This window comes from Prunus mume, linkage group LG8 (assembly GCF_029339155.1).
Source record: "Prunus mume cultivar Tortuosa linkage group LG8, ASM2933915v1, whole genome shotgun sequence".
Taxonomy (NCBI): Eukaryota; Viridiplantae; Streptophyta; class Magnoliopsida; order Rosales; family Rosaceae; genus Prunus; species Prunus mume.
The window spans coordinates 2,592,895-2,614,802 of NC_142705.1; the positions used below are offsets into that span (position 1 = coordinate 2,592,895).

Genomic DNA, 21,908 nt, shown 5'->3' on the forward strand with positions numbered 1-21,908 from the left:
GAGTATAGCCGGCTATACTATTTCTTTCAAAACAATTACAAACCGAGTAAAGCTTGGGAAAACACAGTATCGCCGCACGGCTATACAATTTCTTTTTTCAAAAAAATTCTAAAAACCGCCTACATTTTCCTCTCCGTCTCCTTCATCCAAATGCTCAAAGCCCTGTTGCTCGTTGTGGTTTATTCAATTGGCGTTGTGTTCAAGAAGGACCCTTTCAAAAGTGACACTAGGCTCAACATGGTTTCGATCTCTGTTGGTGTCACCATCGCCACTTATGGAGAAGCCAAATTCAATACTTGGGGAGTGGCGTTGCAGCTTTTAGCTGTGGCTTTTGAGGCCATGAGGTTGGTTCTTATTCAGATTCTGCTTAATGCTAAGGGTATTAGTTTGACCATGTTGCGCGATGTTGCTTTGTGTTCTTGTGCGTACCCTGGGTTATTGTTGAGTTGCCAGTGTTGAGGCGGACCTCCAGTTTTCATTTCGTTTTCGTCATTTTCAGGACGAATTCGGTGTTTGCATTTAAAAAATATAAAAACCCCAGTGCAACTTTTCCGAGTATTCCAGGTATAGCCGCGCGGCTATATGATTTCTTTTTTAAAAAAATTAGGAAAAATCCGAGTCTAGCCGAGCGGCGATACTATTTCTTAGTATTCTATTTTTTAAAAAAAATTGGAAACCCGAGTATAGCCGCGCGGCTAAATGATTTCTTTTTAAAAAAGTTGGCACGCCCAGGTATAGCCGACCGGCTATACTATTTCTTTTAAAAAAATTGGAAAACCCGAGTATAGCCGCGCGGCTATACTATTTCTTTTGTTAAAAACTGGGAAACCCGAGTATTCCAGGTATAGCCGATCGGCTACACTATTTCTTTTTAAATAGATTGGAAACCACGAGTATAGCCGATCGGCTAGACTGTTTCTTTTAAAAAAATAATAAACACAGGACAGCCGGGCGGCTATACGATTCTTCTTTTTGAAAAATAAAAACCGCATATAGCCGTCTGGCTATACTTTTTCTTTTTAAAAAAAATTGAAAAAAACCGAGGATAGTCACCCGCTATACTATTTCTTTTAAAATAACTGAAAAAACTGAGAAATGGCAATCGGCTATACTATTTCTTTAAAAAAATACAAATTTATAAATAAACCCAATTCTAGACATGTATTTATAAAAAAAACTCAAACACTATTTAAACATAGAAACACACTCAAAATCAACAATTGAATATTTTTTGGGTGTATTTATAAATGGGTTTTGAGTGTGTGTAATGATGAGTTTTGGGTGTGTTTATAAAGTGTTTTGAGTGTTGGGTTTTTTTATAATTTCAGCCCCTATTTTGGGTGTTTTAGTGAAACTCCTTGAAAAAAATTGGAAAAAAACACAGTATAGCCGATCGGCTATACTATTTCTTTTTTAGACAAGTTAATTTGAACTAACGACGTCCGTTAGATGGTGGGTTTCAGGTTTGGTGAAAAAAAAATAATAATAAAAATTGGGGCAACAAAGCTCGACCGAAGGCATCTTCTTTGTGTTTTAATCGGCTGGCCAAGTCTCTCTCTTTCAAGATTTTAACTTGTACGTTGGTTTGGCCTGTTCTCATCAAAGAATCAACCATTCTTGTGGATTTTTATGAGCATGTTATTCCATCTTTTAATTTTTAAATGCAGACAAGCTAGACTAATTTTGGTGAGTCACTAGCTCCGCATGGACCAGTACGTACGTGCATAGGATAAATAATCAACCAATGGTTTTTCTTTAATAATTTTCCTTTCTAATTCATTTTCTGCATTGAAAATGCTACCAGGTACAGGAAAAAAAATTACTCGTCGTTCTGTTCAATGCTCTGTCTTTGTTACATCCAATTCTTTATTGAAGCTCTGTCTTTTTAATTTTGGTCTGAGAAGGTCAAATGGTGATTATATCAGCATGAACAACAAACTGTCCGGCTTTTTAATTTTTCTAATGAGCCTGTTAGAAACATCCAGTGAGATTATCCTTGCTACTGCAATCTCTGTAGTGTATATATACATGTTATCCACTGAGCTTTTCACAACGAGGCAAGGCAAGTGAAGATGGAGGTAGCCAATAGGTACATAACAATAAAGACCCATATAGACGGTGAACCCAAGGAGTCAGACTTTGAGCTCAGGACTTTAGCCCTTGATATATCAGTTGACCCCGGTTCCACTGATATTATTGTGAAGAATCTGTATGTGTCAATTGACCCCTACCAGCTAAACCGCATGAAAAGTTTCAGCTCTTCACAGAAAGCTATAGGCTTTGCAGCTGCCATCACTCCAGGAGAAGTAAGCTGTCATACAATTCATTGAAGCATATGTTTCTGAGTTGAGAGTTTTGTTTGTTACAGAATCTGAAACGGCTGTTTTTTTTATTATAAATATCTTTTCATTTGTTTTATGATGACAGACTATTGATGCTTATGGTGTGGCAAAAGTTGTGGCTTCTGGGAATCCTGAATTTGAGAAGGATGACTTGGTTGTGGGGCTCATCACTTGGGGAGAGTATAGTGTACTAAAAGAAGGAAGCATGTTTAGGAAATTGGATCCTTTGGGATTTCCACTGTCTTACCAAGTTGGAATTCTAGGTAATTAATTACCAATTTACCACTTAACATCTGCATCTTCATCTTCAATTTTGCATTGTTGTTTTGCAATTCTTGTATAATGGATATGGTTTTGAATCTTGAGCCAAACAACTTCAACAGCAAATGCGCAGAACGGTAGGGATGATATGTACATTAATTTGGCCATTAGTAAATTGTTAGATGAGAAATTAGAACAGTTAGTCATCTTTGTGTCTGATCAGTGGCAGCTGAGAAACCTTAAGTTTCTGCCAATCTCTCAACTATGGCAGTGGAGTGCTATGCAGAGGATTTGTTTTTCATAACAATGCATTAATTTGCTTATTTGCTCTTGCAGGTTTCAGTGGACTTACAGCATATGGTGGATTTTTTGAAGTATGCCAGCCCAAGAAGGGGGAGAAAGTTTTCGTGTCTGCAGCTTCTGGATCGGTTGGGAATTTGGTCGGACAGTATGCAAAACTGTTTGGTTGCTACGTTGTTGGCTGTGCAGGAACCAATGAAAAGGTGACCTTACAAAACTTTTCAGTCATTATACTATTGTGTGAATGAAAATTGGTCTGAATGTTGTATCATTATAAAGGTTGAGTTCTTAAGTTCAACTTGCTATAGGTAGCACTGCTCAAGGAAAAGCTCGGATTTGATGACGCATTCAACTACAAGGAAGAGTCTGATTTAAAGCCAACCCTCAAAAAGTAAATCCTCCCTTATATACTCAAGGCTGGTGGCTTTGAAGCTAAATAATATATGCCTAAAATAAATTGATTCAGCTGTGTGTTCTAATGTTTTGATCTACAGGTACTTCCCTAATGGGATTGACATATACTTCGACAATGTGGGGGCTGAGATGCTAGAAGCAGCAGTTTCTAACATGAACACTTTTGGTAGAGTTGCCGTTTGTGGCGTAATCTCTGAGTATACAGATGCTGGAAAGAGAGCTGCACCAGATATGCTAGATGTTATATACAAGAGAATCAAGATCCAGGGGTTTTTAGCAGCTGATCAAATGATTGTCTATTCGGATTTTCTTTCCACCACCACAGATCATCTTCGTACTGGAAAATTGCATGCCATTGAAGACATCTCACATGGTCTGGAGAGTGTTCCATCAGCTTTCATTGGACTTTTCCGTGGCCATAACACGGGAAAGAAAATTGTTAAGATTCCAGATGAGTGAACGAAAGAAATCTCATTTTGCTTTGATTCATAAATTGGAAAATGAGCATTTGCTCTAATCATAATCGTTTGCTTCTACCAGCACTAATTTTATCTGCAGTAGTTTCACAAATCCACCAAAGGTCCATATTTTTTGAGTCACATTTGGCTTCAATTTGATGTTATATAAAAAACCATAACCAACTTAGCAGACAAGGCTAGGTTAGGTCCAGGAAAGGTCCGTTTGGGTTGACTTGGCTGCAACTGATAAGTGCTTTGACTTTATAAAGTCGTTAAATCAGACGGCTTTAATAATTTTGATCAAGCTATCTCATTCCTCCTCTTGGGGCAGAAACCCCGCCCATTCAGATGATTCAGAAAACCGTTAAAAGCAACGACCTTGTTTCCCTCTCACAAAAATGCAAAACCCTAAACCAACTCAAGCAAATCTACGCCCACCTCCTCACATGTCGTCTACCAGAAAACCCCTACGCAATTGCACCGCTCCTCTCGGCCTCCACAACCTCGAAAGATGCTTCCTTGTTTTGCTACGCTTGCTCAATCTTCAAGCATCATCATCACCGCAACACCTTCATGTACAACACCATGATCAGAGGATATGTTCTTCTATCGCATACGCCAATTCCCGCCATTTTGTGTTATTTAGACATGCTGAATCGTGGGTTTGTTCCTAATAACTATACTTTTCCGCCATTGATCAAAGCGTGTACAATTCTCATCCCGAATTCTAAGCTAAGTGGTCGCTTAGTTCATGCCCATGTTGTTAAATTTGGGTACCGGGATGACCCTTTTGTTCTTAGCTCGCTGATCGAGTTTTACTCTGTTATCCACGACATGGAAACTGCAAAGTTGTTGTTCGATAAAAGTCCAAAGAGGGATGTGGTGGTGTGGACGGCAATGATTGACGGGTATGGAAAGGCGGGGGACGTTGAAAATGCAAGAGCTTTGTTTGATGAAATGCCTGAGAGGAATGCTATATCGTGGAGTGCAATGATGGCTGCGTATTCTCGGGTGAACCACTTCAGAGAGGTGCTTTATTTATTTAGGCAAATGCAAGAAGTAGGCACAAAGCCTAATGAGTCAGTTCTTGTTAGTGTTCTCACTGCCTCTGCTCATCTTGGTGCGGTCACGCAAGGCTTGTGGGTCCACTCATATGCTAAAAGGTACAATCTTGAATCAAATAAGATATTGGCCACTGCACTGGTTGATATGTACTCAAAATGCGGATATGTGGAAGCAGCTTTGTGGGTTTTTGAGGGCATTTCTAATAAGGATGCTAGAGCGTGGAATGCTATGATTGCTGGGGTTGCAATGAATGGTGATGCAAGGAAATCACTTGAACTCTTTAATAAAATGGTTGAATATGGTGGCGTTCAACCCACAGAGACCACATTTGTTGCTGTTCTCACGGCTTGTACGCATGCAAAAATGGTTGACAAGGGCCTTGAGTTGTTTGATCAAATGGGTAACCTTTACGGGGTTAAACCTGGGCTTGAGCACTACGGATGTGTTGTTGACCTTTTGGCAAGGGCAGGCTTGGTGGAGGAAGCTGAGAAGTTTACAGAGGTCAAGATGGGAGGACTACGACGAGGGGATGTCAATGTGTGGGGAGCATTACTGGCTGCATGCAGAGTTCATGGGAATGTTGAAGTTGGGGACAGAATTTGGAAAAAGCTCGCTGAGATGGGAGTAGCTGACTGTGGCATTCATGTTCTTTCATATAATATGTACAAGGCTGCTGGCATGGAATTGGAGGCAAACAGAGTCAGAAATATGATCTCGGAAGCGGGAATGAAGAAGAAACCTGGTTCCAGTGTGATAGAGTTAAATGGAGTGGCTGAAGAATTCCTTATTGGTGATATTTGTCATCCACAAGCAGAAGAAATAGTTAATATGCTCGACTCTCTTTGTAAAATGGTGAATTTGGGGGGTTGACTAACAACCTCTCAATGTACTTTTTGTTTTTTCATATTTTAATGCCAACATGCCATTTTTTTACCTCAAAATATTGCTTAAGTCGTCGAATAATGCAACAGAAAGATGAATGATTCTTTCGATTTATTTACAGCAAGTCTATAACAAATTAGTCTTGTATATTTACCGGTTAATTTGTAGTAAGTATATAACAGACAACCTGTAAGGCTGTAATTGTTGGAATATTTTTCTCTTAAAAGAGCAAAAAAAAACATTTCTTTATAATTATATCAATAAACTATGGCAATGAGCAGGGCTAGCTAGTCATCTTCTCCCCTGGCTTGAATGCTAACTGCAGCTGCGTATGTGCTGTTGAAAGACTATATAAACTGTTTGAATCTACATTTTTAATTTTTATGTTTATATTATTTTCTCTTTATGATAACCTGCAGAAACTCGGCATATAAGCATGATTCAACATCACTTATCATTATGTAAATTAAATAATACATTAAATTACACCTTCAGCTTTTGAACTAGAAGAATATGGTATTGAATATTACCAGATATGGTAATGCACATATATATGATGGTAGCTAGTAACTTCTCTTCCCCACTAAGTTCCTATAGCCTACTATATGCCTTATTGGCCATTATTAATATAAACTAAGATCAATAAACGGCATTGCTTACTTGGTATAACTTCTAAAATTAGCATAGTAGTTTATCTGGACTCTCAGGAGTCAGGTGCATTGCTTTGCGTGAAAATCCTCTGCAGATATCAAACCAGTGATGAGACGTTTTAGCCTTTCAGCACCTGGACCCGGCCTAAGAGTGGTGATGTTTTTTAAATTGTAATCTGGAACAGTTACATTTGCATTTCCTTGAGTACTGAACCATCCACCTGGTACAAATCCATCGGCATTGCAGCCTAAAAGCTCAGAGTCGATCTTGTCAAGAACTGACTCATTCCTGCCAAACTTCCTGGCGAAGGGAGCATTGCTGTCTACCATCCGCCGGAAGTCATCACTGATGAGGAAATGCGGATGTTGTTTTGGCGGGGTGTCCCATGATATGAAGTGGAGATCATGGTTCACAGTAGTGTTCCGAAACTCCTCGGCATTGCAGATGACAGTGTGGAAATACCCTTCTGGTGAAGAAAGAAAGTTGGCATAATACATAAGCACTATCCTTGGGAGATTGTCCCAACCCCATAAAATATACTCTATAAAAGGGCGGGAGAGCATCATCCAAGCAGAACCTGAGGAAATTATTGAGCAGAATCCAGAATCAGGTAATAGTTAAATGCACAGAGGGACTTTTAAAGTTGAATAAATCAATTCAAATTCTTCCTATAGTAATGAGTCAATGACAGATGACAAGAAAATTAAGGTATTGTGTGCATAGCACAAAGGCAAAAGGAAAAAGAAACTACGCCGTCATGTAACTTATGTTACAGAAATTGTTTCTAATTTGAAACAATTTAGAGATATAACACGCCAACCAGATGTGTGCTAGAAATAATTTAAACTTCTCTTATATGCAGATAATTGTTTCAATAATAGCAATATCATAAAACTTTCTTGGGCATTGGCCTTAAACCATCGTTTGTTAAAACATTAGGTTTATCTAGTTATTCACAAATTTGAAAGAGATTTTGGCATTCTATCCTGTGAAAGATCAATAATCATAAAGTAGGTGAAGGAAACAACAGGTAGACAGATCAATCAAAATGAGAGCACTGGAAGCAGACATTTTCACCTGTATACAACTTATATGCAGTTGGCACACTCCTTTTCTCTGAAACCCAGAATACATCTGATTTTTGCAGGCTATACAGCCCTGGATCAATTATAACGGGTTTTGCCCTCTGATTCCTGTGGGGTTCATGGAATTCAAACCCTTAAGGAGCAGTTATATATAACTTTACAGATTTAGTGTGTCCTACTTGTGAACTTAATAAAAACAAAAAATTACTAGAAAAGGAGGAAAGATGAGCCACATACTCCTTCCAGCCAATGTCACTGGTATGCTCAATAAAATTAAGATTTCTTGGAATGGATGACAAGACATGAAGCAGATCTGTGGTACAGGAAAGACAGACATATAAACTAAGGCGTTAGGATATGACAGGGCCAGAAATGGGCAATCAAATGAAATCAGCATAGAAACTAACAAATTGCACCAATGCCAGAGATCACAGATAAAACTGCAAGAGTAAAGCCCCACTTCCCTTATCTTCTCTGTATTATAAAACAAGAGCAATATCTGAATGCCAGTACAGCTAGCAATGAGCAAAAGTAGTTATATTGTACTTACCAAAAAAATAAGCTTGGGAAACCAAGAAATCCAATGCATAAATGCAGAACAAAATCACAAAATCCGATGCATAAATGTGAGACAACTTGGTCAAAACAGTCAATGCAAACCCATAATAAGCAAAATCCAGTTCCTAACCACATTAAAGAAAAAGAATAAAAGAAAAAAAAATTCATAAATTACCCATTCTACACGTTAGACAGGTCCTTCAAAGAACCAATTCCAAGCTAATTAAAAAAAATTTCCCAAAGCAGAGACTCAGTCAATGAATCAGAAAGACCAAAATCACATTTTGCTATTAAAAGGCCGTAAATTTACCATCTTGGGTCACTAAAGGATAATCGGAAGCACTCAAATTGATAAACCAATCCCAATCTCCACCTTCCTTCAACAAAATTGCCGCAGCGTGAAGTGTATTGGTAACCATAGTAGGGCCTCTGTAAGTTACCAAATTGGCCCTCACAACCGCTCTAACATTACCCAATTTGGTAAACAGCGGCTCATTCTTGACAAACGTGGCCAAGTCCATCCTCTCCTCAGCCGAAGCCTCGAGGTCCAAATGCACTGCATATTGATTCCTGGGATGGTACAGAGCCTTCAAGGTCCTCTTCAAGCTCTCGCCGTCGCCCATTGAGCCAGAGATCAAGTAAGCCAGTCTTGGTACTGGGTCTTTGGAGGTAGCTGAAACCTTTAACTTGGACTCCACAAAATGCGGGAGCTCATTCTTCACACGGGTCTTGTACAATCTTGAAGAAGATGATCTAGAGGAAGTGAAAACAGTGATAAATATGAGCAGAGTAGATAACAACAAAGAAAGCACCAATGGTAAAAACCACTTCTTTTTCTTCTGTGGCTTGTTGGTCTCCATGCCGACAAAAACAGAAGAACAAGAACCAAAGCTAGGCTAGCTAGCAAGGAAAAAAAACAACAAAAAAAAGCTTTTCTTCTGCTTCTAAACAAAACGATAAATTTATCAAGTTCGGGTTTTTTTTTTTCTGGGTTGGGCGGCGCAGGATATGGGGAAGTGCTCCTGGGGGATCTGTGCTGAGAGATGGTGTTGGTTGCACAATCTGGTTGGTGGGGTTCACGGAATGAATGAACCTATTTGGTATACATTCTCTTCTTTTTTTACTTTTCTTTTTCTGTGGTTTAGTGGGTAAATGAGATTATGATTTATACGAGAAGGTGATTTATTTAGTTGCTAAACAGTAAAGCATGAGATTCTTCTGGGAATGCGATTGCGTACCGTTGAGAGAGAGAAGTTACTGTTGAGAGGGACTGTGCGCACAGTGTGTGTGCTTTCCCTTTTTTTTTTTGGGGTTGGAGAGTGACCTTTTAGCAGTGAGGTTTGTGGCGTGACTCATATATCTATTGAAGAAGAATCAAACACGCGGTTGTCAATCAATGGCCATTGGCCAGAGAGATAGAGCTAATTAGCTGGAAAAAATAATTCTCTGGGCCCTATGCGTTAAAGGTTAAAGACGCTCACTGCACTCCTTGTGCCCAGAAAAAGTATTGAAATTGAACAGTCATGACACTTTGTTTCACTCCACATGATTCGCAATTAGCCTTTTTAGAATTCCCCCTTCTGCTTTTAAACAAATTTGGTTGTATTAACCTGCCTGTATAAACGTGTCTTGTGTAATTTTTCAACATTTGGTTTTTGTTTGTTTTGATGTGAAATGCCACAGGCGTTGTAATTGGATTGGAGAGTGGTTGCCACAAAAAAAACAATAGGTTATTTGGGGGGAGAAAAACTTCTATATTAGGAGATATTCCGACCATGTTATGTTATTTACAATGATGACAGGACGTAGTTAGTCGAAATAGCAAAACAATGATATTCCCATAATATACAAGTTCTTCACTATAGAAGGAGCCTTGCAATCTTGGGCCATTAAGAAATATACAAATTTATAAATAAACCCAATCCTAGACATGTATTTATAAAAAAAACACAAGCAATATTTAAACATAGAAACACACCCAAAATTAACTCCAAAGTCAACTTTTTGGGTGTGTTTATAAATGAGTTTTGAGTGTGTGTAATGATGGGTTTTGGGTGTGTTTATATGTTTAAATAGTGCTTGGTTTTTTTATAATTTCAACCCTCATTTTGAGTGTTTTAGTGAAACTCCCTAAGAAATATTGGGCTGATTTTCTTTCTTAAGAATCAAGAATCTGGATAAACTTTTGAGCCAGCTGCAGTTTGGCACACCTCAACTCACAAAACCCCAAGGCCCATTGGATGTCAATTGAATCAGACCAAACAAACAAATGGCAACGAATCCAAAAGTTGACGTAGGGGGTGAATGGATGTTAACTTTTCTGCTGGTGAAGTCAATGGCAGCATGCACCTTCAAGTCAGGTGACAACAGCGTGAGAAAAGAACCCTTCAAAGCAAGCAAGAGCAGTGTCACCGACTCACCTTCCTGGGTCTTCGCCCTTGATTGCGTGGCAATTCAGTCTTTTCTTTGTTCAATTTCTAAGTTTCAAGTTTCAACCCAAAAAAGTCTCAGTCAACAATCTAACACAACTAGTATAAACCAACCCTGCTTGGTTCATCTCTCTGATATTAATAAAGATCTTTAATTTGGTCTCCCAATTACTCAATGAAACATATACGTAAAGTTCTAACTTGACTAATTAGCCTCTTAACATGTGACTCGTTTTTTCTTTTTTCATCTTTCCATCATAAACTTGTAATTCAAGTAATTAAAATTATTTATTTATAAATGCATCCGAAGTCTTGTGTTTAATTTTCCTCTTTTTCATATATAAAAATAATAATCCTCTTTCTCAATATCTTTTATGTAAATTTTTAAATTTTTATTTTAAATTTTAATATTTACAATTGGGGATATTGAAGAACAACACATTTTCTAAAGTCTATAGACACATTGATTACTTCAAAACTACTAACCCAAGTCGACACATAGTAAAATATATATTAAAATAATATCATTAATACCGATATTTTGGAATTATATCCTTAATACAGACAAGACGATATTTAAATAATATTTGGGGTTTATTTTGATAGGTGTTAAAATACATTACTTATTTTTGTTTGATAATGTTGAAATACGTTACATTATATTTAGATTTGATTACTACCTGAAAATAGAAATAAAGATCTTTAATTTGGTCTCCCAATTACTCAATGAAACATATACGTAAAGTTCTAACTTGACTAATTAGCCTCTTAACATGTGACTCGTTTTTTCTTTTTTCATCTTTCCATCATAAACTTGTAATTCAAGTAATTAAAATTATTTATTTATAAATGCATCCGAAGTCTTGTGTTTAATTTTCCTCTTTTTCATATATAAAAATAATAATCCTCTTTCTCAATATCTTTTATGTAAATTTTTAAATTTTTATTTTAAATTTAATATTTACAATTGGGGATATTGAAGAACAACACATTTTCTAAAGTCTATAGACACATTGATTACTTCAAAACTACTAACCCAAGTCAACACATAGTAAAATATATATTAAAATAATATCATTAATACCGATATTTTGGAATTATATCCTTAATACAGACAAGACGATATTTAAATAATATTTGGGGTTTATTTTGATAGGTGTTGAAATACATTACTTATTTTTGTTTGATAATGTTGAAATACGTTACATTATATTTAGATTTGATTACTACCTGAAAATAGAAATAAAGATCTTTAATTTGGTCTCCCAATTACTCAATGAAACATATACGTAAAGTTCTAACTTGACTAATTAACCTCTTAACATGTGCATCGTTTTTTCTTTTCCTTTTTCATCTTTCCATCATAAACTTGTAATTCAAGTAATTAAAATTAATTATTTATAAATGTATCCGAAGTCTTGTATTTAATTCTCCCCTTTTTCTTATTTATTTTTTTTAAACCATCTTTCTCAATATCTTTTATATAAAATTTTAAAATTTTATTAAAAATTTAATATTTACAATTGGGGATATTGAAGAAACACATTTTCTAAAGTCTATAGACACATTGATTACTTCAAAACTACTAACCCAAGTCGACGCATAGTAAAATATAGATTAAAATAATATCGTTAATACCGATATTTTGGAATTATATCCTTAATACCGACAAGACGATATTTAAATAATATTTGGGGCTTATTTTGGTAGGTGTTGATTATATTTAGATTTGATTACTACCTGAAAATAGAAATAAATATAAAGACGAATAAGAAGTGGAAGCAAAAAAAAATGCGAGTATTTGGACCAACCAAAAAAAACCTAAATTTGGAAGTTGAAATCACATAATCAAAACTCCAGTTAAAAAAAAAATGAAAATGGAAGTGAAGTTAGAATCAAACTCTAGTCACAAAGCCCATATCCTATCAAAGCCCAAATTCTAACTCCTCCTCTCTTTTCCGTTCCACAGTGGAGGAGATATTGGGATTTGAGAAGGTCTCCTCCTCCTTCCAAACCAAAACCCCTTATTTAAATCCCAGGGTCAGTGGGAGTCTTAGGGTTAGGATTTCAGATCCAATCAAGTCCCAAATTTCTCTGTGAAAAATGGGACTTTCAGAAGGGGTGGTGAAGAAGGTGCTCCTCTCCTACACCTACGTTGCCATATGGATCTTCCTCAGCTTTACCGTGATTGTTTACAACAAGTACATCCTCGATCACAAGATGTACAATTGGCCCTTCCCAATTTCGCTCACCATGATCCATATGGGCTTCTGCTCATCCCTGGCTTACCTCCTCGTCCGCGTCTTCAAGCTCGTCGAGCCTGTCTCCATGTCACGTGACCTCTACCTCAAGTCTGTCGTGCCCATCGGAGCCCTGTACGCCCTCTCGCTCTGGTTCTCAAACTCCGCCTACATATTCCTCTCCGTCTCCTTCATCCAAATGCTCAAAGCCCTGATGCCCGTTGCGGTTTATTCAATTGGGGTTGTGTTCAAGAAGGATCCTTTCAAAAGTGACACTATGCTCAACATGGTTTCGATCTCTGTTGGTGTCGCCATCGCCGCTTATGGAGAAGCCAAATTCAATAGTTGGGGAGTGGCGTTGCAGCTTTTAGCTGTGGCTTTTGAGGCCACGAGGCTGGTTCTTATTCAGATTCTGCTTAATGCTAAGGGTATTAGTTTGAACCCCATTACTTCACTTTACTATGTTGCGCCATGTTGCTTTGTGTTCTTGTGCGTACCCTGGGTTATTGTTGAGTTGCCAGTGTTGAGGGAGACCTCCAGTTTTCATTTCGATTTCGTCATTTTCGGGACGAATTCGGTGTGTGCGTTTGCTCTGAATCTTGCCGTGTTTCTGTTGGTGGGAAAGACTTCTGCTTTGACTATGAATGTTGCTGGGGTTGTCAAAGATTGGCTTTTGATTGCGTTTTCGTGGTCCGTGATTAAGGATACGGTGACACCCGTGAATTTGATCGGATATCTGATCGCTTTCCTCGGGGTTGCCTATTACAATCATGCCAAATTGCAGGCACTTAAGGCCCTAGAGGCGCAGAGGAAGTCTCAGCAGGATAATTTGGAGGCCGGGAGGTTATTGGAGGAGAGAGATGGAGAAGGGACTGGAAAGAAGAATGAAACCCAGGATTGATTTGCTAATGGGTAACTTCAACATTGTATCTGATAAAAAGGAAATATCCGATAAATAAGGAAATAGAGAATTACATTGAAGAAAATCGAGAAAGAGCAACGGGAAGCCCTATGTATCAATTGGGTTGTTGATTGTTTAGACTTGAGCATCTATTGTTCTGGTTATGTGGTGTTAGATGATTATGTGTTACTCACTCTTTGTTCTTAGTCATTTTTGGTTTTATATCTAATAGTTCAATTTAGCAGTGGTCATCCTTACCGTGCATTGTGGCAATTTATCTTTGAGAGTAGGAAATTATAAATGTTTTGAGACTCATAATTAGTTTACAAAGAGAGCTTGAAGTCATTGAGCATATTTATTCATATGCTTTTTCTTACTGTATTATGTACCCTTTATCTATATCGACTCGGTTCCTTCTTGTACTTTGCTTCTAATATTTACATGTCGTCGTTGTTCTTTTTCTATACATAATGTCACTATATGATTATTTTTACTATGTTTTGAGCTGGAAAGAAGTCAAGTAAATTTGGGTTGAGTTAACACCAATTTTATAGCTGTTGTTCCAGCATTTCTTGCATCTTCCATTTGGTTGATCTTATATAAATTCAGGCACTTGATAACAGATGGTTTTACTAAATTCATCAAAATGGATTTAGGGTTTCTTCTCATGTTGTTGCTATCAGGTGCTGGTTTTCTTCCAGGACATTAAATGCTACATACTGCTTGTTGGATCCCAAAAAAAAAAAATGTAAAATAGTGATCTGGAACTTTTGTGTAAAGTCTAAACTAATCATTTTCTTTAAGCGAGAGCTATCTGATCTGGCAAACAGTTTTGATGCTTTGAGACGGTTTAGATGAAGAATTTAACTGATGCATTACCGTCAGTTACACGCTATTCTTTGAACTACTTTGGATTGAGAACTGATGCATAAGGCCATTTACTTTGAATTTTTGTATTGGGAGTCTTTTAGTCAGGACTCAGTCTTTTGGCAAGTTTGGTCTTTTTGAGAAACACCCTCCTTTTCCTAAGTTACTGCTAAAAAAATTGACAGTTTGTGTCCTTTTGATGCCACGCTGCATTTGAGCTTTGAAAGAAAGACGACTGTTAAATGTTGGCGAGGGATTTGCTTCTCCTCCCCCAAATCACAGAGGAATTAGATGAGAATGATGGCGCTCATGAAAATGTCAAAGGAAAATTATACTGTGACAGGAGCAAATTACAGATTGGACAGAAATATAAAACAGAACATCAATTCCTTTGTGATCAATGACAAAGAAAGGGATGAAATCACTTTCTCAATGGCCATTCAAACTTAACGACAGGCAAACCAGAGGAAGCTCTTTGCACGGCCAATTTTCAAACCTGTCTTATGAAGAACCAGCTCCAACATTAGGAAATAGGCATGTATGATGAAATACAGCTTTCTTTGAAGTATCTTTTGCTATAAAAAAAATGTGGTGCATTGTGGGAACAAAAAAAAGCCACTTGCACTGATGTCTGCTCAACTATAATTAGCAACTAGCACTTATCTTCAGCAGGATAATCATTAGCAGCAGAAGTAGGTGTCAAGCCTCTCATTGTTTATACTGCTCGCAAGCCATCCATCTTTGCCTCCTGTCACCTTATTCACAATCGATACCAAGAGACTGCTAAAGAAGAAACCAAAGGACAATGCGCTAACGAAGAGGCCTGTGCTCATAGTTTTCATTCCTTTAGGCGATTCGGTTATGAAGAAATCAAGCTGGCCAGTGTATACGAAAGCATTAGCAGAACCCACCAGAATGAACTGTGGGAGGAAGAAGAAAACACTAATATGCAGAGGATTTGATCCACCATTGGCTTTAGCAACTGCTAACCTCTTCCTCTCACATATTGCTGCTGCTCCCATCCCAATAGTTGATAGCACAAGCCCAATTGCCATTCTCTATAGATGGGTGAAACCTATTGCATGCAGATAGAGATGGATAAATGCATACTGAGTCTTTTACACACTTAACTTTGCCAAAATTAGTAATCAGTTTGTTGTGGAGTATTTACTTGTTCAAATTAGTAATCATTTCATAGCCTCATCAGTATGTATTTACTTAATATGTACAAGTAGTTTATATAAATTGAACAAAGGCTTTAAACAACAAACAGCTTAGTAACAACACGTAGTCTTTACCTGCTTTAACTACTTGTACAGAACAGGCCAAAACATAAGAAAACTACTTGTACATATTAAAAACAACAGTTGCAATTGCTTGATTGATTCCATCTCATGTACAACTTCATCCTACTTTTGGAAAGAGAGTGAGAGAGAGGAAGACAAATTTGAAGGACAAACCCAATCCAAGCCAAACACTTAAGCTTATCTGATGTAATTATCTCATGTTTATTCCTTGTAAATCTCTTCCTCTTATCTTGATAGAGTTATATCTCTATCTAATCTCTTTCTACTGGTTACAAGTGTTGATCAGTACAAAGAGACTAGATAAAGATATAAGAGGAAGAGATTTACAAGGACTAAACGTGGACAACATATTTGTCCAAATTCGTTCATATCTGAACTGTGTAATATATATTCATCTACGAATACCTATATTTTTATTTTCACCGGTACTTTTATCATGTTCCTAATATAGGCAGTTAATATGAGATTATTATGCTAATTCAAGTTGAAACTTTCATCACTGCGTTATTAAAATTGCCACATGTTATTTTTATGTGGGGTTGTAGCAGTGGCTTTCATGTCATTTTGATGCATGTATATATACATTTACACTTGTAGTACACGACACACTCGAAATAATCACACCCTCATTTCTATTAAGATTCTCAAAGCAAACATAAATTAATGAACACCACAGAATAGCTAGCACCTATCCTCAGCAGAGGAACCATTAGCTTTAGCAGTAGTAGAAGTCATCTGCAAAGCAGGTGGATGCTGTTCGTGTGTCTTGTACCACCTTGCACAAACAAGATAAACTACAAAATTGATTACGCTTAGAACGGTCAAAAATCCATAGAAACAATCAAGCCTCCCATAATTTATATTGTCTGTAAGCCATCCTTGCTCATCTTTGCTTCCTGTCACCGCCTTCACAATCGAAACCAAGAATCTACTAACAAATAAACCAAGGGATAAAGTGCTGAGGAAGAGGCCTGTGCTCATAGTTTTCATTCCTTTGGGTGACTTGGTTATGAAGAAATCGAGCTGGCCGGTGTATATGAAAGCTTCACCAGAACCCACCAGGAAGAATTGTGGGATCAATAAGAACACACTGATAGGCAGAGTTTTAGTGGTGCCTCCCACTGCTCTAACAACTGACAACCTCTTCCTCTCGGATAATGCTGCCACTGCCATTCCAAATTGTTGATAGGACAAGGCCAATTGCCATCCTCTGTAGATTGGTGAAACCTATCGCAAAGAGAAAATGTTTTCAAGAACTGCAGTGTAATTTATTCTTGTATGTACTTGCATTCAAGATTGTTATGTAAAGTAACAATCAAGGGTAAGAAAATCATCATATTATCATAAAACTAAGATTGCCATTAGTATTTTTTTCTTAGTAGAAATTGTTAGTACGAAATTTGTATTGTCATTTCCTAGACTTGTTTACTGGATGTTTTGGCACAACTCATTCAACCCCATACATCCGAGGCATGACTTGACCGATATGAGAAACTTGACTTCAGGTAAATCATGACATAATCATGCATTCATTATAGGATTCTTAATTGGAGTTATTTTTCACTTAAAGTATTTTTATCTTGATCTTATTTTTAATAGGATTAGATTTTATCTCTTGAGATTACTTTCCTAGTTAGACTCTATTTTGGTTTAAGTTAAAATTATTAAGTTTTCATCATCTTGGACTTGGAAAGGATGTTTGAATGAATATCCTATTTGGCTTCGTTGTTTACATATTGATATACACTGTTTTGTTGGATATCAATTGATGATTGGATAATCATCCTTTATAGTACAAAAGATGACGAAATAGAATAGGACTTTATTTCAATCAAATCTGATTTGGCACGTTGGTGATATATTAGCTTTTTGAATCATCTCTTGTAATACAACAACACAGTTGTATAAAGCCAAGGGTGCATCTCCTTCTTGGCGACAGCTTTTGAGATATTTGTTTTGAGCATATAGAATTCTAAGAAAAGCTATTGTGCGGATATTTGAGATAAATCATCAAGTGTTCAATGTTTACTTGGTGATTTATCAAACACTTTAATCATTCATATTGCATTCATATGCATGTCGGTGACTCATACGGTTGAGGGCACCAAGACCGTGGTGGCGGTTTTTCTCCGGTGAGCTTGAAGCAATCGTGGCCAGTATTGCGTTCAACAGAAGGAGTATAGAAGATCATCCTGTGACAGAAGTTGAGTTATGAAGAAGTCGGTAAACATTATCTAGAGTGTGTCTAAGATAAGTGTGTGAGTACTTCTTGTAATCATCGTTCTATAGTGGATTTGTGTTGGACTGAGAAGTCCCGTGGATTTTCCCCAGAGGTGGGGTTTTACCACGTAAAATAATTTTCTGTGTGTTCTTTTAATTTAAGCTCTGCACGTTACAGGATTGATAGGCCATATCAATCTTGCTTCAAAAGTTAATTATTATTTATTGCAAAAAATTCGAATTAGCCTGTTTAACCTTCTCTAGGCATATATAGACATCCTACAGGTATTTTCAGAAATAATCATGTACCTGGTTGGCCATTCCATTTCATCCAAAGAGGCATGATGAGACGGTCATAGAAAGCCAGAGTGATCATTATGGCTAGCACAAAGAAGACTGTAAGAGAGCCGGCTGGGATTTGAAATTTTCCGATTGACCTCTGCATGGTGGATGCTTGTTCTACAGAGAAGGTGATCATCTGTGTATGGGCAGTCCAAAACATGATGGTTGTGGCCCATATTGGAACTAGTCTTGCCATCATTTTCACCTCCTCCACCCTTGTAACTGACCGTAGCTTCCAAGGGTTTGGGGAAAGGGAACCTGCAGCATTTCTCTCCTCAAAATCTCCTTGTGCCAGAATAGCAGCCTTGTCCAAGAAACTATCCAAAAATTGAACCACATAACATGAAATGCAAAATATCAGGCAATCGAAGATTTGTGGCAAAAAGAAAAGAACAAAGAATAAAGAATAAAGAATAGTCCATGTAATCTTGCAGAGCAAGCCTGCTCAGTAACCAATAACCCCACTTCATCATTTCCCATAAAATAAATACTGAACTTACCGGAACTGATCAGTGTGATAAATTCTTGAAGCCTCAGGAGAATTCTCATACAATGAGTTTGTATCAACTGGACTGGTCATCTTTCTCTTCCTTATAGCAGCCACAATAACATGCAAAATTTGAACTATGGGACTTCCCTAGCTTTTCTTGTATCTGTATCTTCTAGTCCCAGCCAAAAATAGTAAGATGGCCATAAACATTGAAATGGAACATACTCCATAGGCCAAGCTCCGATCCACCTCATCTTGTATGTAGACAAGGATTGTGACTGCGACCAAAGTTCCTGTGCTAATGAAGAGGAAAAACCTATTGAAGAAATAGGCCATCTGGGCTTTCTCTTTGTCATCTTTCTCGTAAAATTAGTCAGTTCCAAATCCTGAAACACTTGATTTCAACCCACCAACCCCTAGTCCAATTGTGTATAAAGCCAGGTAAAAAATTCCCATTTGGAACCCGTTGGCTTGCTCGCAGTTGATGTTGGCAGCAGTAGCGTGACAAAGAGGCGGCCGTAGCTGTGGCAGTTTTACTGATATTGCTAATGCAACTATGCCCTGCATCAGAATTATTTGATTTAAGATTAGATCACAGTTAATTATTATGGAGCACAAGAAGAAGGCAATGGTTAGAACATATCACCAAGAAACTTAAGAGAAACATATATAGTATACCATGATCATGGTGGATTAAAAAACCTTTTCATTCAAAAAAAAAAAAGAAAAAGAAAAGATGCATGTGCATACACCAATAATAAAATGGACATAGTCTAAAAAACAAACCAGTGTTTGTATTGAAGCAAAGATTGCAATAGTGTTGTATCTGGCAAGAAAGGAATCGGCCAGGAAGCCTCCAAGCAAACACAGGAGAAAGGATGTTCCTACAAAATCTGTGACAATATTGGCTGAAGTTGAACTTGGCAAATGCATTGTTCCAACTAGGTATGTCGCCAGATTAACTCCGATTCCCATGGTTGAAAGCCTTTCGCATATTTCAATTCCTATACAAAAATAATGAAATTTTTTAATTAGGTTGCCATATAGTTGAAATAAGCAAAAGGGTTATTTGAGTAATTGGCAAGAGAATTGTTTTCATGCATTTGTGCTGCCGAATGTGCTGATTATGGAATATTATTTTGTCCAGAAATAGAATGTTTCCCTCATTGATTAAACATGTTACGTACAACCCCTAAAACCCATCTCTCACCCCCAGCCATCACCTTTGCATGAACCTCCTACTCGAACTCGATCACAGTTAAGCTGTACTAATTAACTGATCAAACTACCAACACCACTTCTGATCAAATATGATCACTGACTGTTTCATAAGGAATTAACTTCGAAGTTAACAAGCTATAATGATTGTGAATAAATTCTTCAATCACGAAAGCAAGAGCGTATACCTAATATAAGCGCGGCCGCCACCCAACCGCCAGTTCTGGACTTGTCAGCAGGGAACCCTTTGTAGTCCACAGCATCGGCAACAGTCCAACTCATTTTCCCGTCCTGAGGAAAACAGACATTAATGTCTTCAATTTGCATGTGTTTATATAAGAGCGGAAGAAGAAATATTTCAACTTGCATTAGCAACCAGGATATCAAGTATACATCTCAGAAACGAAACTGAATACCAACCATTTTCTAAAGTTTCAACAGGGAAATGACCACGAAAATACCAACGCTGATAAAGAAAGCTGGGAAACTGAACTGAAGGTGTTCTACTCACAAATTGGATTTGTCCAAGTCTTGGGAGCCACCCCTTTTATAGGCAGGCAGAGAGCCTAACCTAAACCAATGTTACACACAAATTGAAGTGACCTCCCCACTGCAAGTCCGAGATTGATGCATGTTCTGATAAAGGTAGAGAAGAGATTAAGCTTATCCCATTTGATGGGTGGAAGATTCTAGGGCTCATTAAAATTGTGTTTTATTTAGATATATAAACTGGAAATTATTGTAAAAATAAATATAAAGGTGGGATGGTGATTGAGAAAGTATATAAGAGAAAAATTTGGAATCTGGAACTTTGGCACACCCGTGGCGTTTTGCGTCTCATGATCTCTGATAAGTGACGGATATGTTTTGGTTGTGAAGACGATTGTGAACCACAGCAAAATATGCACCTACCGAGGCCTTTGTAATTCTAAGTGCTTTTGCTGCCCCACAACCAAATCCTCCTCTCCATGTATATATTGTTTATTGTATTGTCTCTGTTAGGCATTTGATTGATTACAATATATAATGATGATTTTTTCTTCTTCTTTTCTGACATGAAAATTAAAAGGTTATCAAATTGTGTATGAAGAGTTTTTAAAAGATGTCTCAGTTTGACAAATATTATATACAATGCATGTTCACACACAGCAGCACCACCAGGCACCATCAACAGACAGCACTGAGTTTGTGAATTTGATCAAGTATACCCACCGGCCATTAGGGTAGCATCACATGAGGTATTTCAGATATGAGAAACCCATAACCAGACAAACCCTCTTGTGGTTCACAGGCCCAGTCCCCACACCTCACCCACTACCCTTCCACAGCTCCTCCACTCCACTAATGAACTAACTAGCTTTTGACCCTTGTAATAGATCCCCTTTTTTTCCAAGTATTATTCTCTTCCTAATGGTACCTTGATAGAGATTCTTATTTTGACAATTTTTAATATTATCAGTTTGCTGCAATGCAATGCCATCAAAAAGATCATTCAACATAACTGTGGTGCCCAGATATGTTGTCAAATCTGATTTGCATTAATTAAATGCATGCCATCCCAAAGTCATGCATGATAGCAAAATAATGTCACTTTTAGGTGATTAAATTAGAAAAAGGGTGATATGGTGATGACTCAAATATCTTGTTTAATGGTGATTAGAAGTCATATAGTGACTCATTATCTATATAATGTACTGCTAACTGGTAAGATGAACATGACAGCAAAAAACAATGCCCTGTTTTCTGAATATTAATTGATGTATCTTGTTCATATGATGACTCATTTCTGTTTAACTCTGTCTCTGCGGCATGGCATGCAAAACAAACGCTAGCCTGCATAAATGAGTGAAGAAGGGGAAGCAAAAAAGAGCAAAATGC

At 37.4% G+C, this 21,908-nt stretch overlaps 2 protein-coding genes and 4 pseudogenes across 4 annotated transcripts; 3 read left to right on the top strand and 3 right to left on the bottom strand.

Annotated features, from left to right (window-relative positions):
- Positions 1-2,072: 2,072 nt before the first annotated feature.
- LOC103341063 (2-alkenal reductase (NADP(+)-dependent)-like) lies at positions 2,073-3,776 on the top strand. Its single transcript, XM_008244543.2, has 5 exons — positions 2,073-2,306; positions 2,428-2,605; positions 2,940-3,106; positions 3,212-3,294; positions 3,398-3,776. Exons 1-5 carry the CDS (start codon positions 2,073-2,075, stop codon positions 3,774-3,776), a joined length of 1,041 nt encoding a protein of 346 aa, XP_008242765.2.
- Positions 3,777-3,981: 205 nt separating this feature from the next.
- Positions 3,982-5,781, top strand: LOC103341152 (pentatricopeptide repeat-containing protein At5g66520 pseudogene; annotated as a pseudogene).
- Positions 5,782-6,153: 372 nt separating this feature from the next.
- LOC103341060 (beta-glucuronosyltransferase GlcAT14B-like) lies at positions 6,154-9,173 on the bottom strand. The gene is made up of 4 exons (XM_008244541.3): positions 8,327-9,173; positions 7,696-7,771; positions 7,451-7,566; positions 6,154-6,950 (listed from the first exon to the last, which is right to left on the bottom strand). Exons 1-4 carry the CDS (start codon positions 8,874-8,876, stop codon positions 6,433-6,435), a joined length of 1,260 nt encoding a protein of 419 aa, XP_008242763.2. The 5' UTR covers positions 8,877-9,173; the 3' UTR covers positions 6,154-6,432.
- A 3,204-nt stretch (positions 9,174-12,377) lies between these two features.
- LOC103341059 (putative sugar phosphate/phosphate translocator At4g32390 pseudogene) lies at positions 12,378-14,008 on the top strand (annotated as a pseudogene). The gene has a single exon (XR_016122903.1). The product of XR_016122903.1 is annotated as a putative sugar phosphate/phosphate translocator At4g32390 pseudogene (transcript).
- A 1,125-nt stretch (positions 14,009-15,133) lies between these two features.
- On the bottom strand, positions 15,134-15,508 carry LOC103341151 (protein NRT1/ PTR FAMILY 6.2 pseudogene; annotated as a pseudogene).
- Positions 15,509-16,441: 933 nt separating this feature from the next.
- Positions 16,442-20,963, bottom strand: LOC103341149 (protein NRT1/ PTR FAMILY 6.2-like; annotated as a pseudogene). Its single transcript, XR_016122495.1, has 5 exons — positions 20,219-20,963; positions 19,599-19,816; positions 18,823-19,373; positions 18,290-18,639; positions 16,442-16,987 (listed from the first exon to the last, which is right to left on the bottom strand). The product of XR_016122495.1 is annotated as a protein NRT1/ PTR FAMILY 6.2-like (transcript).
- Positions 20,964-21,908: the final 945 nt, after the last annotated feature.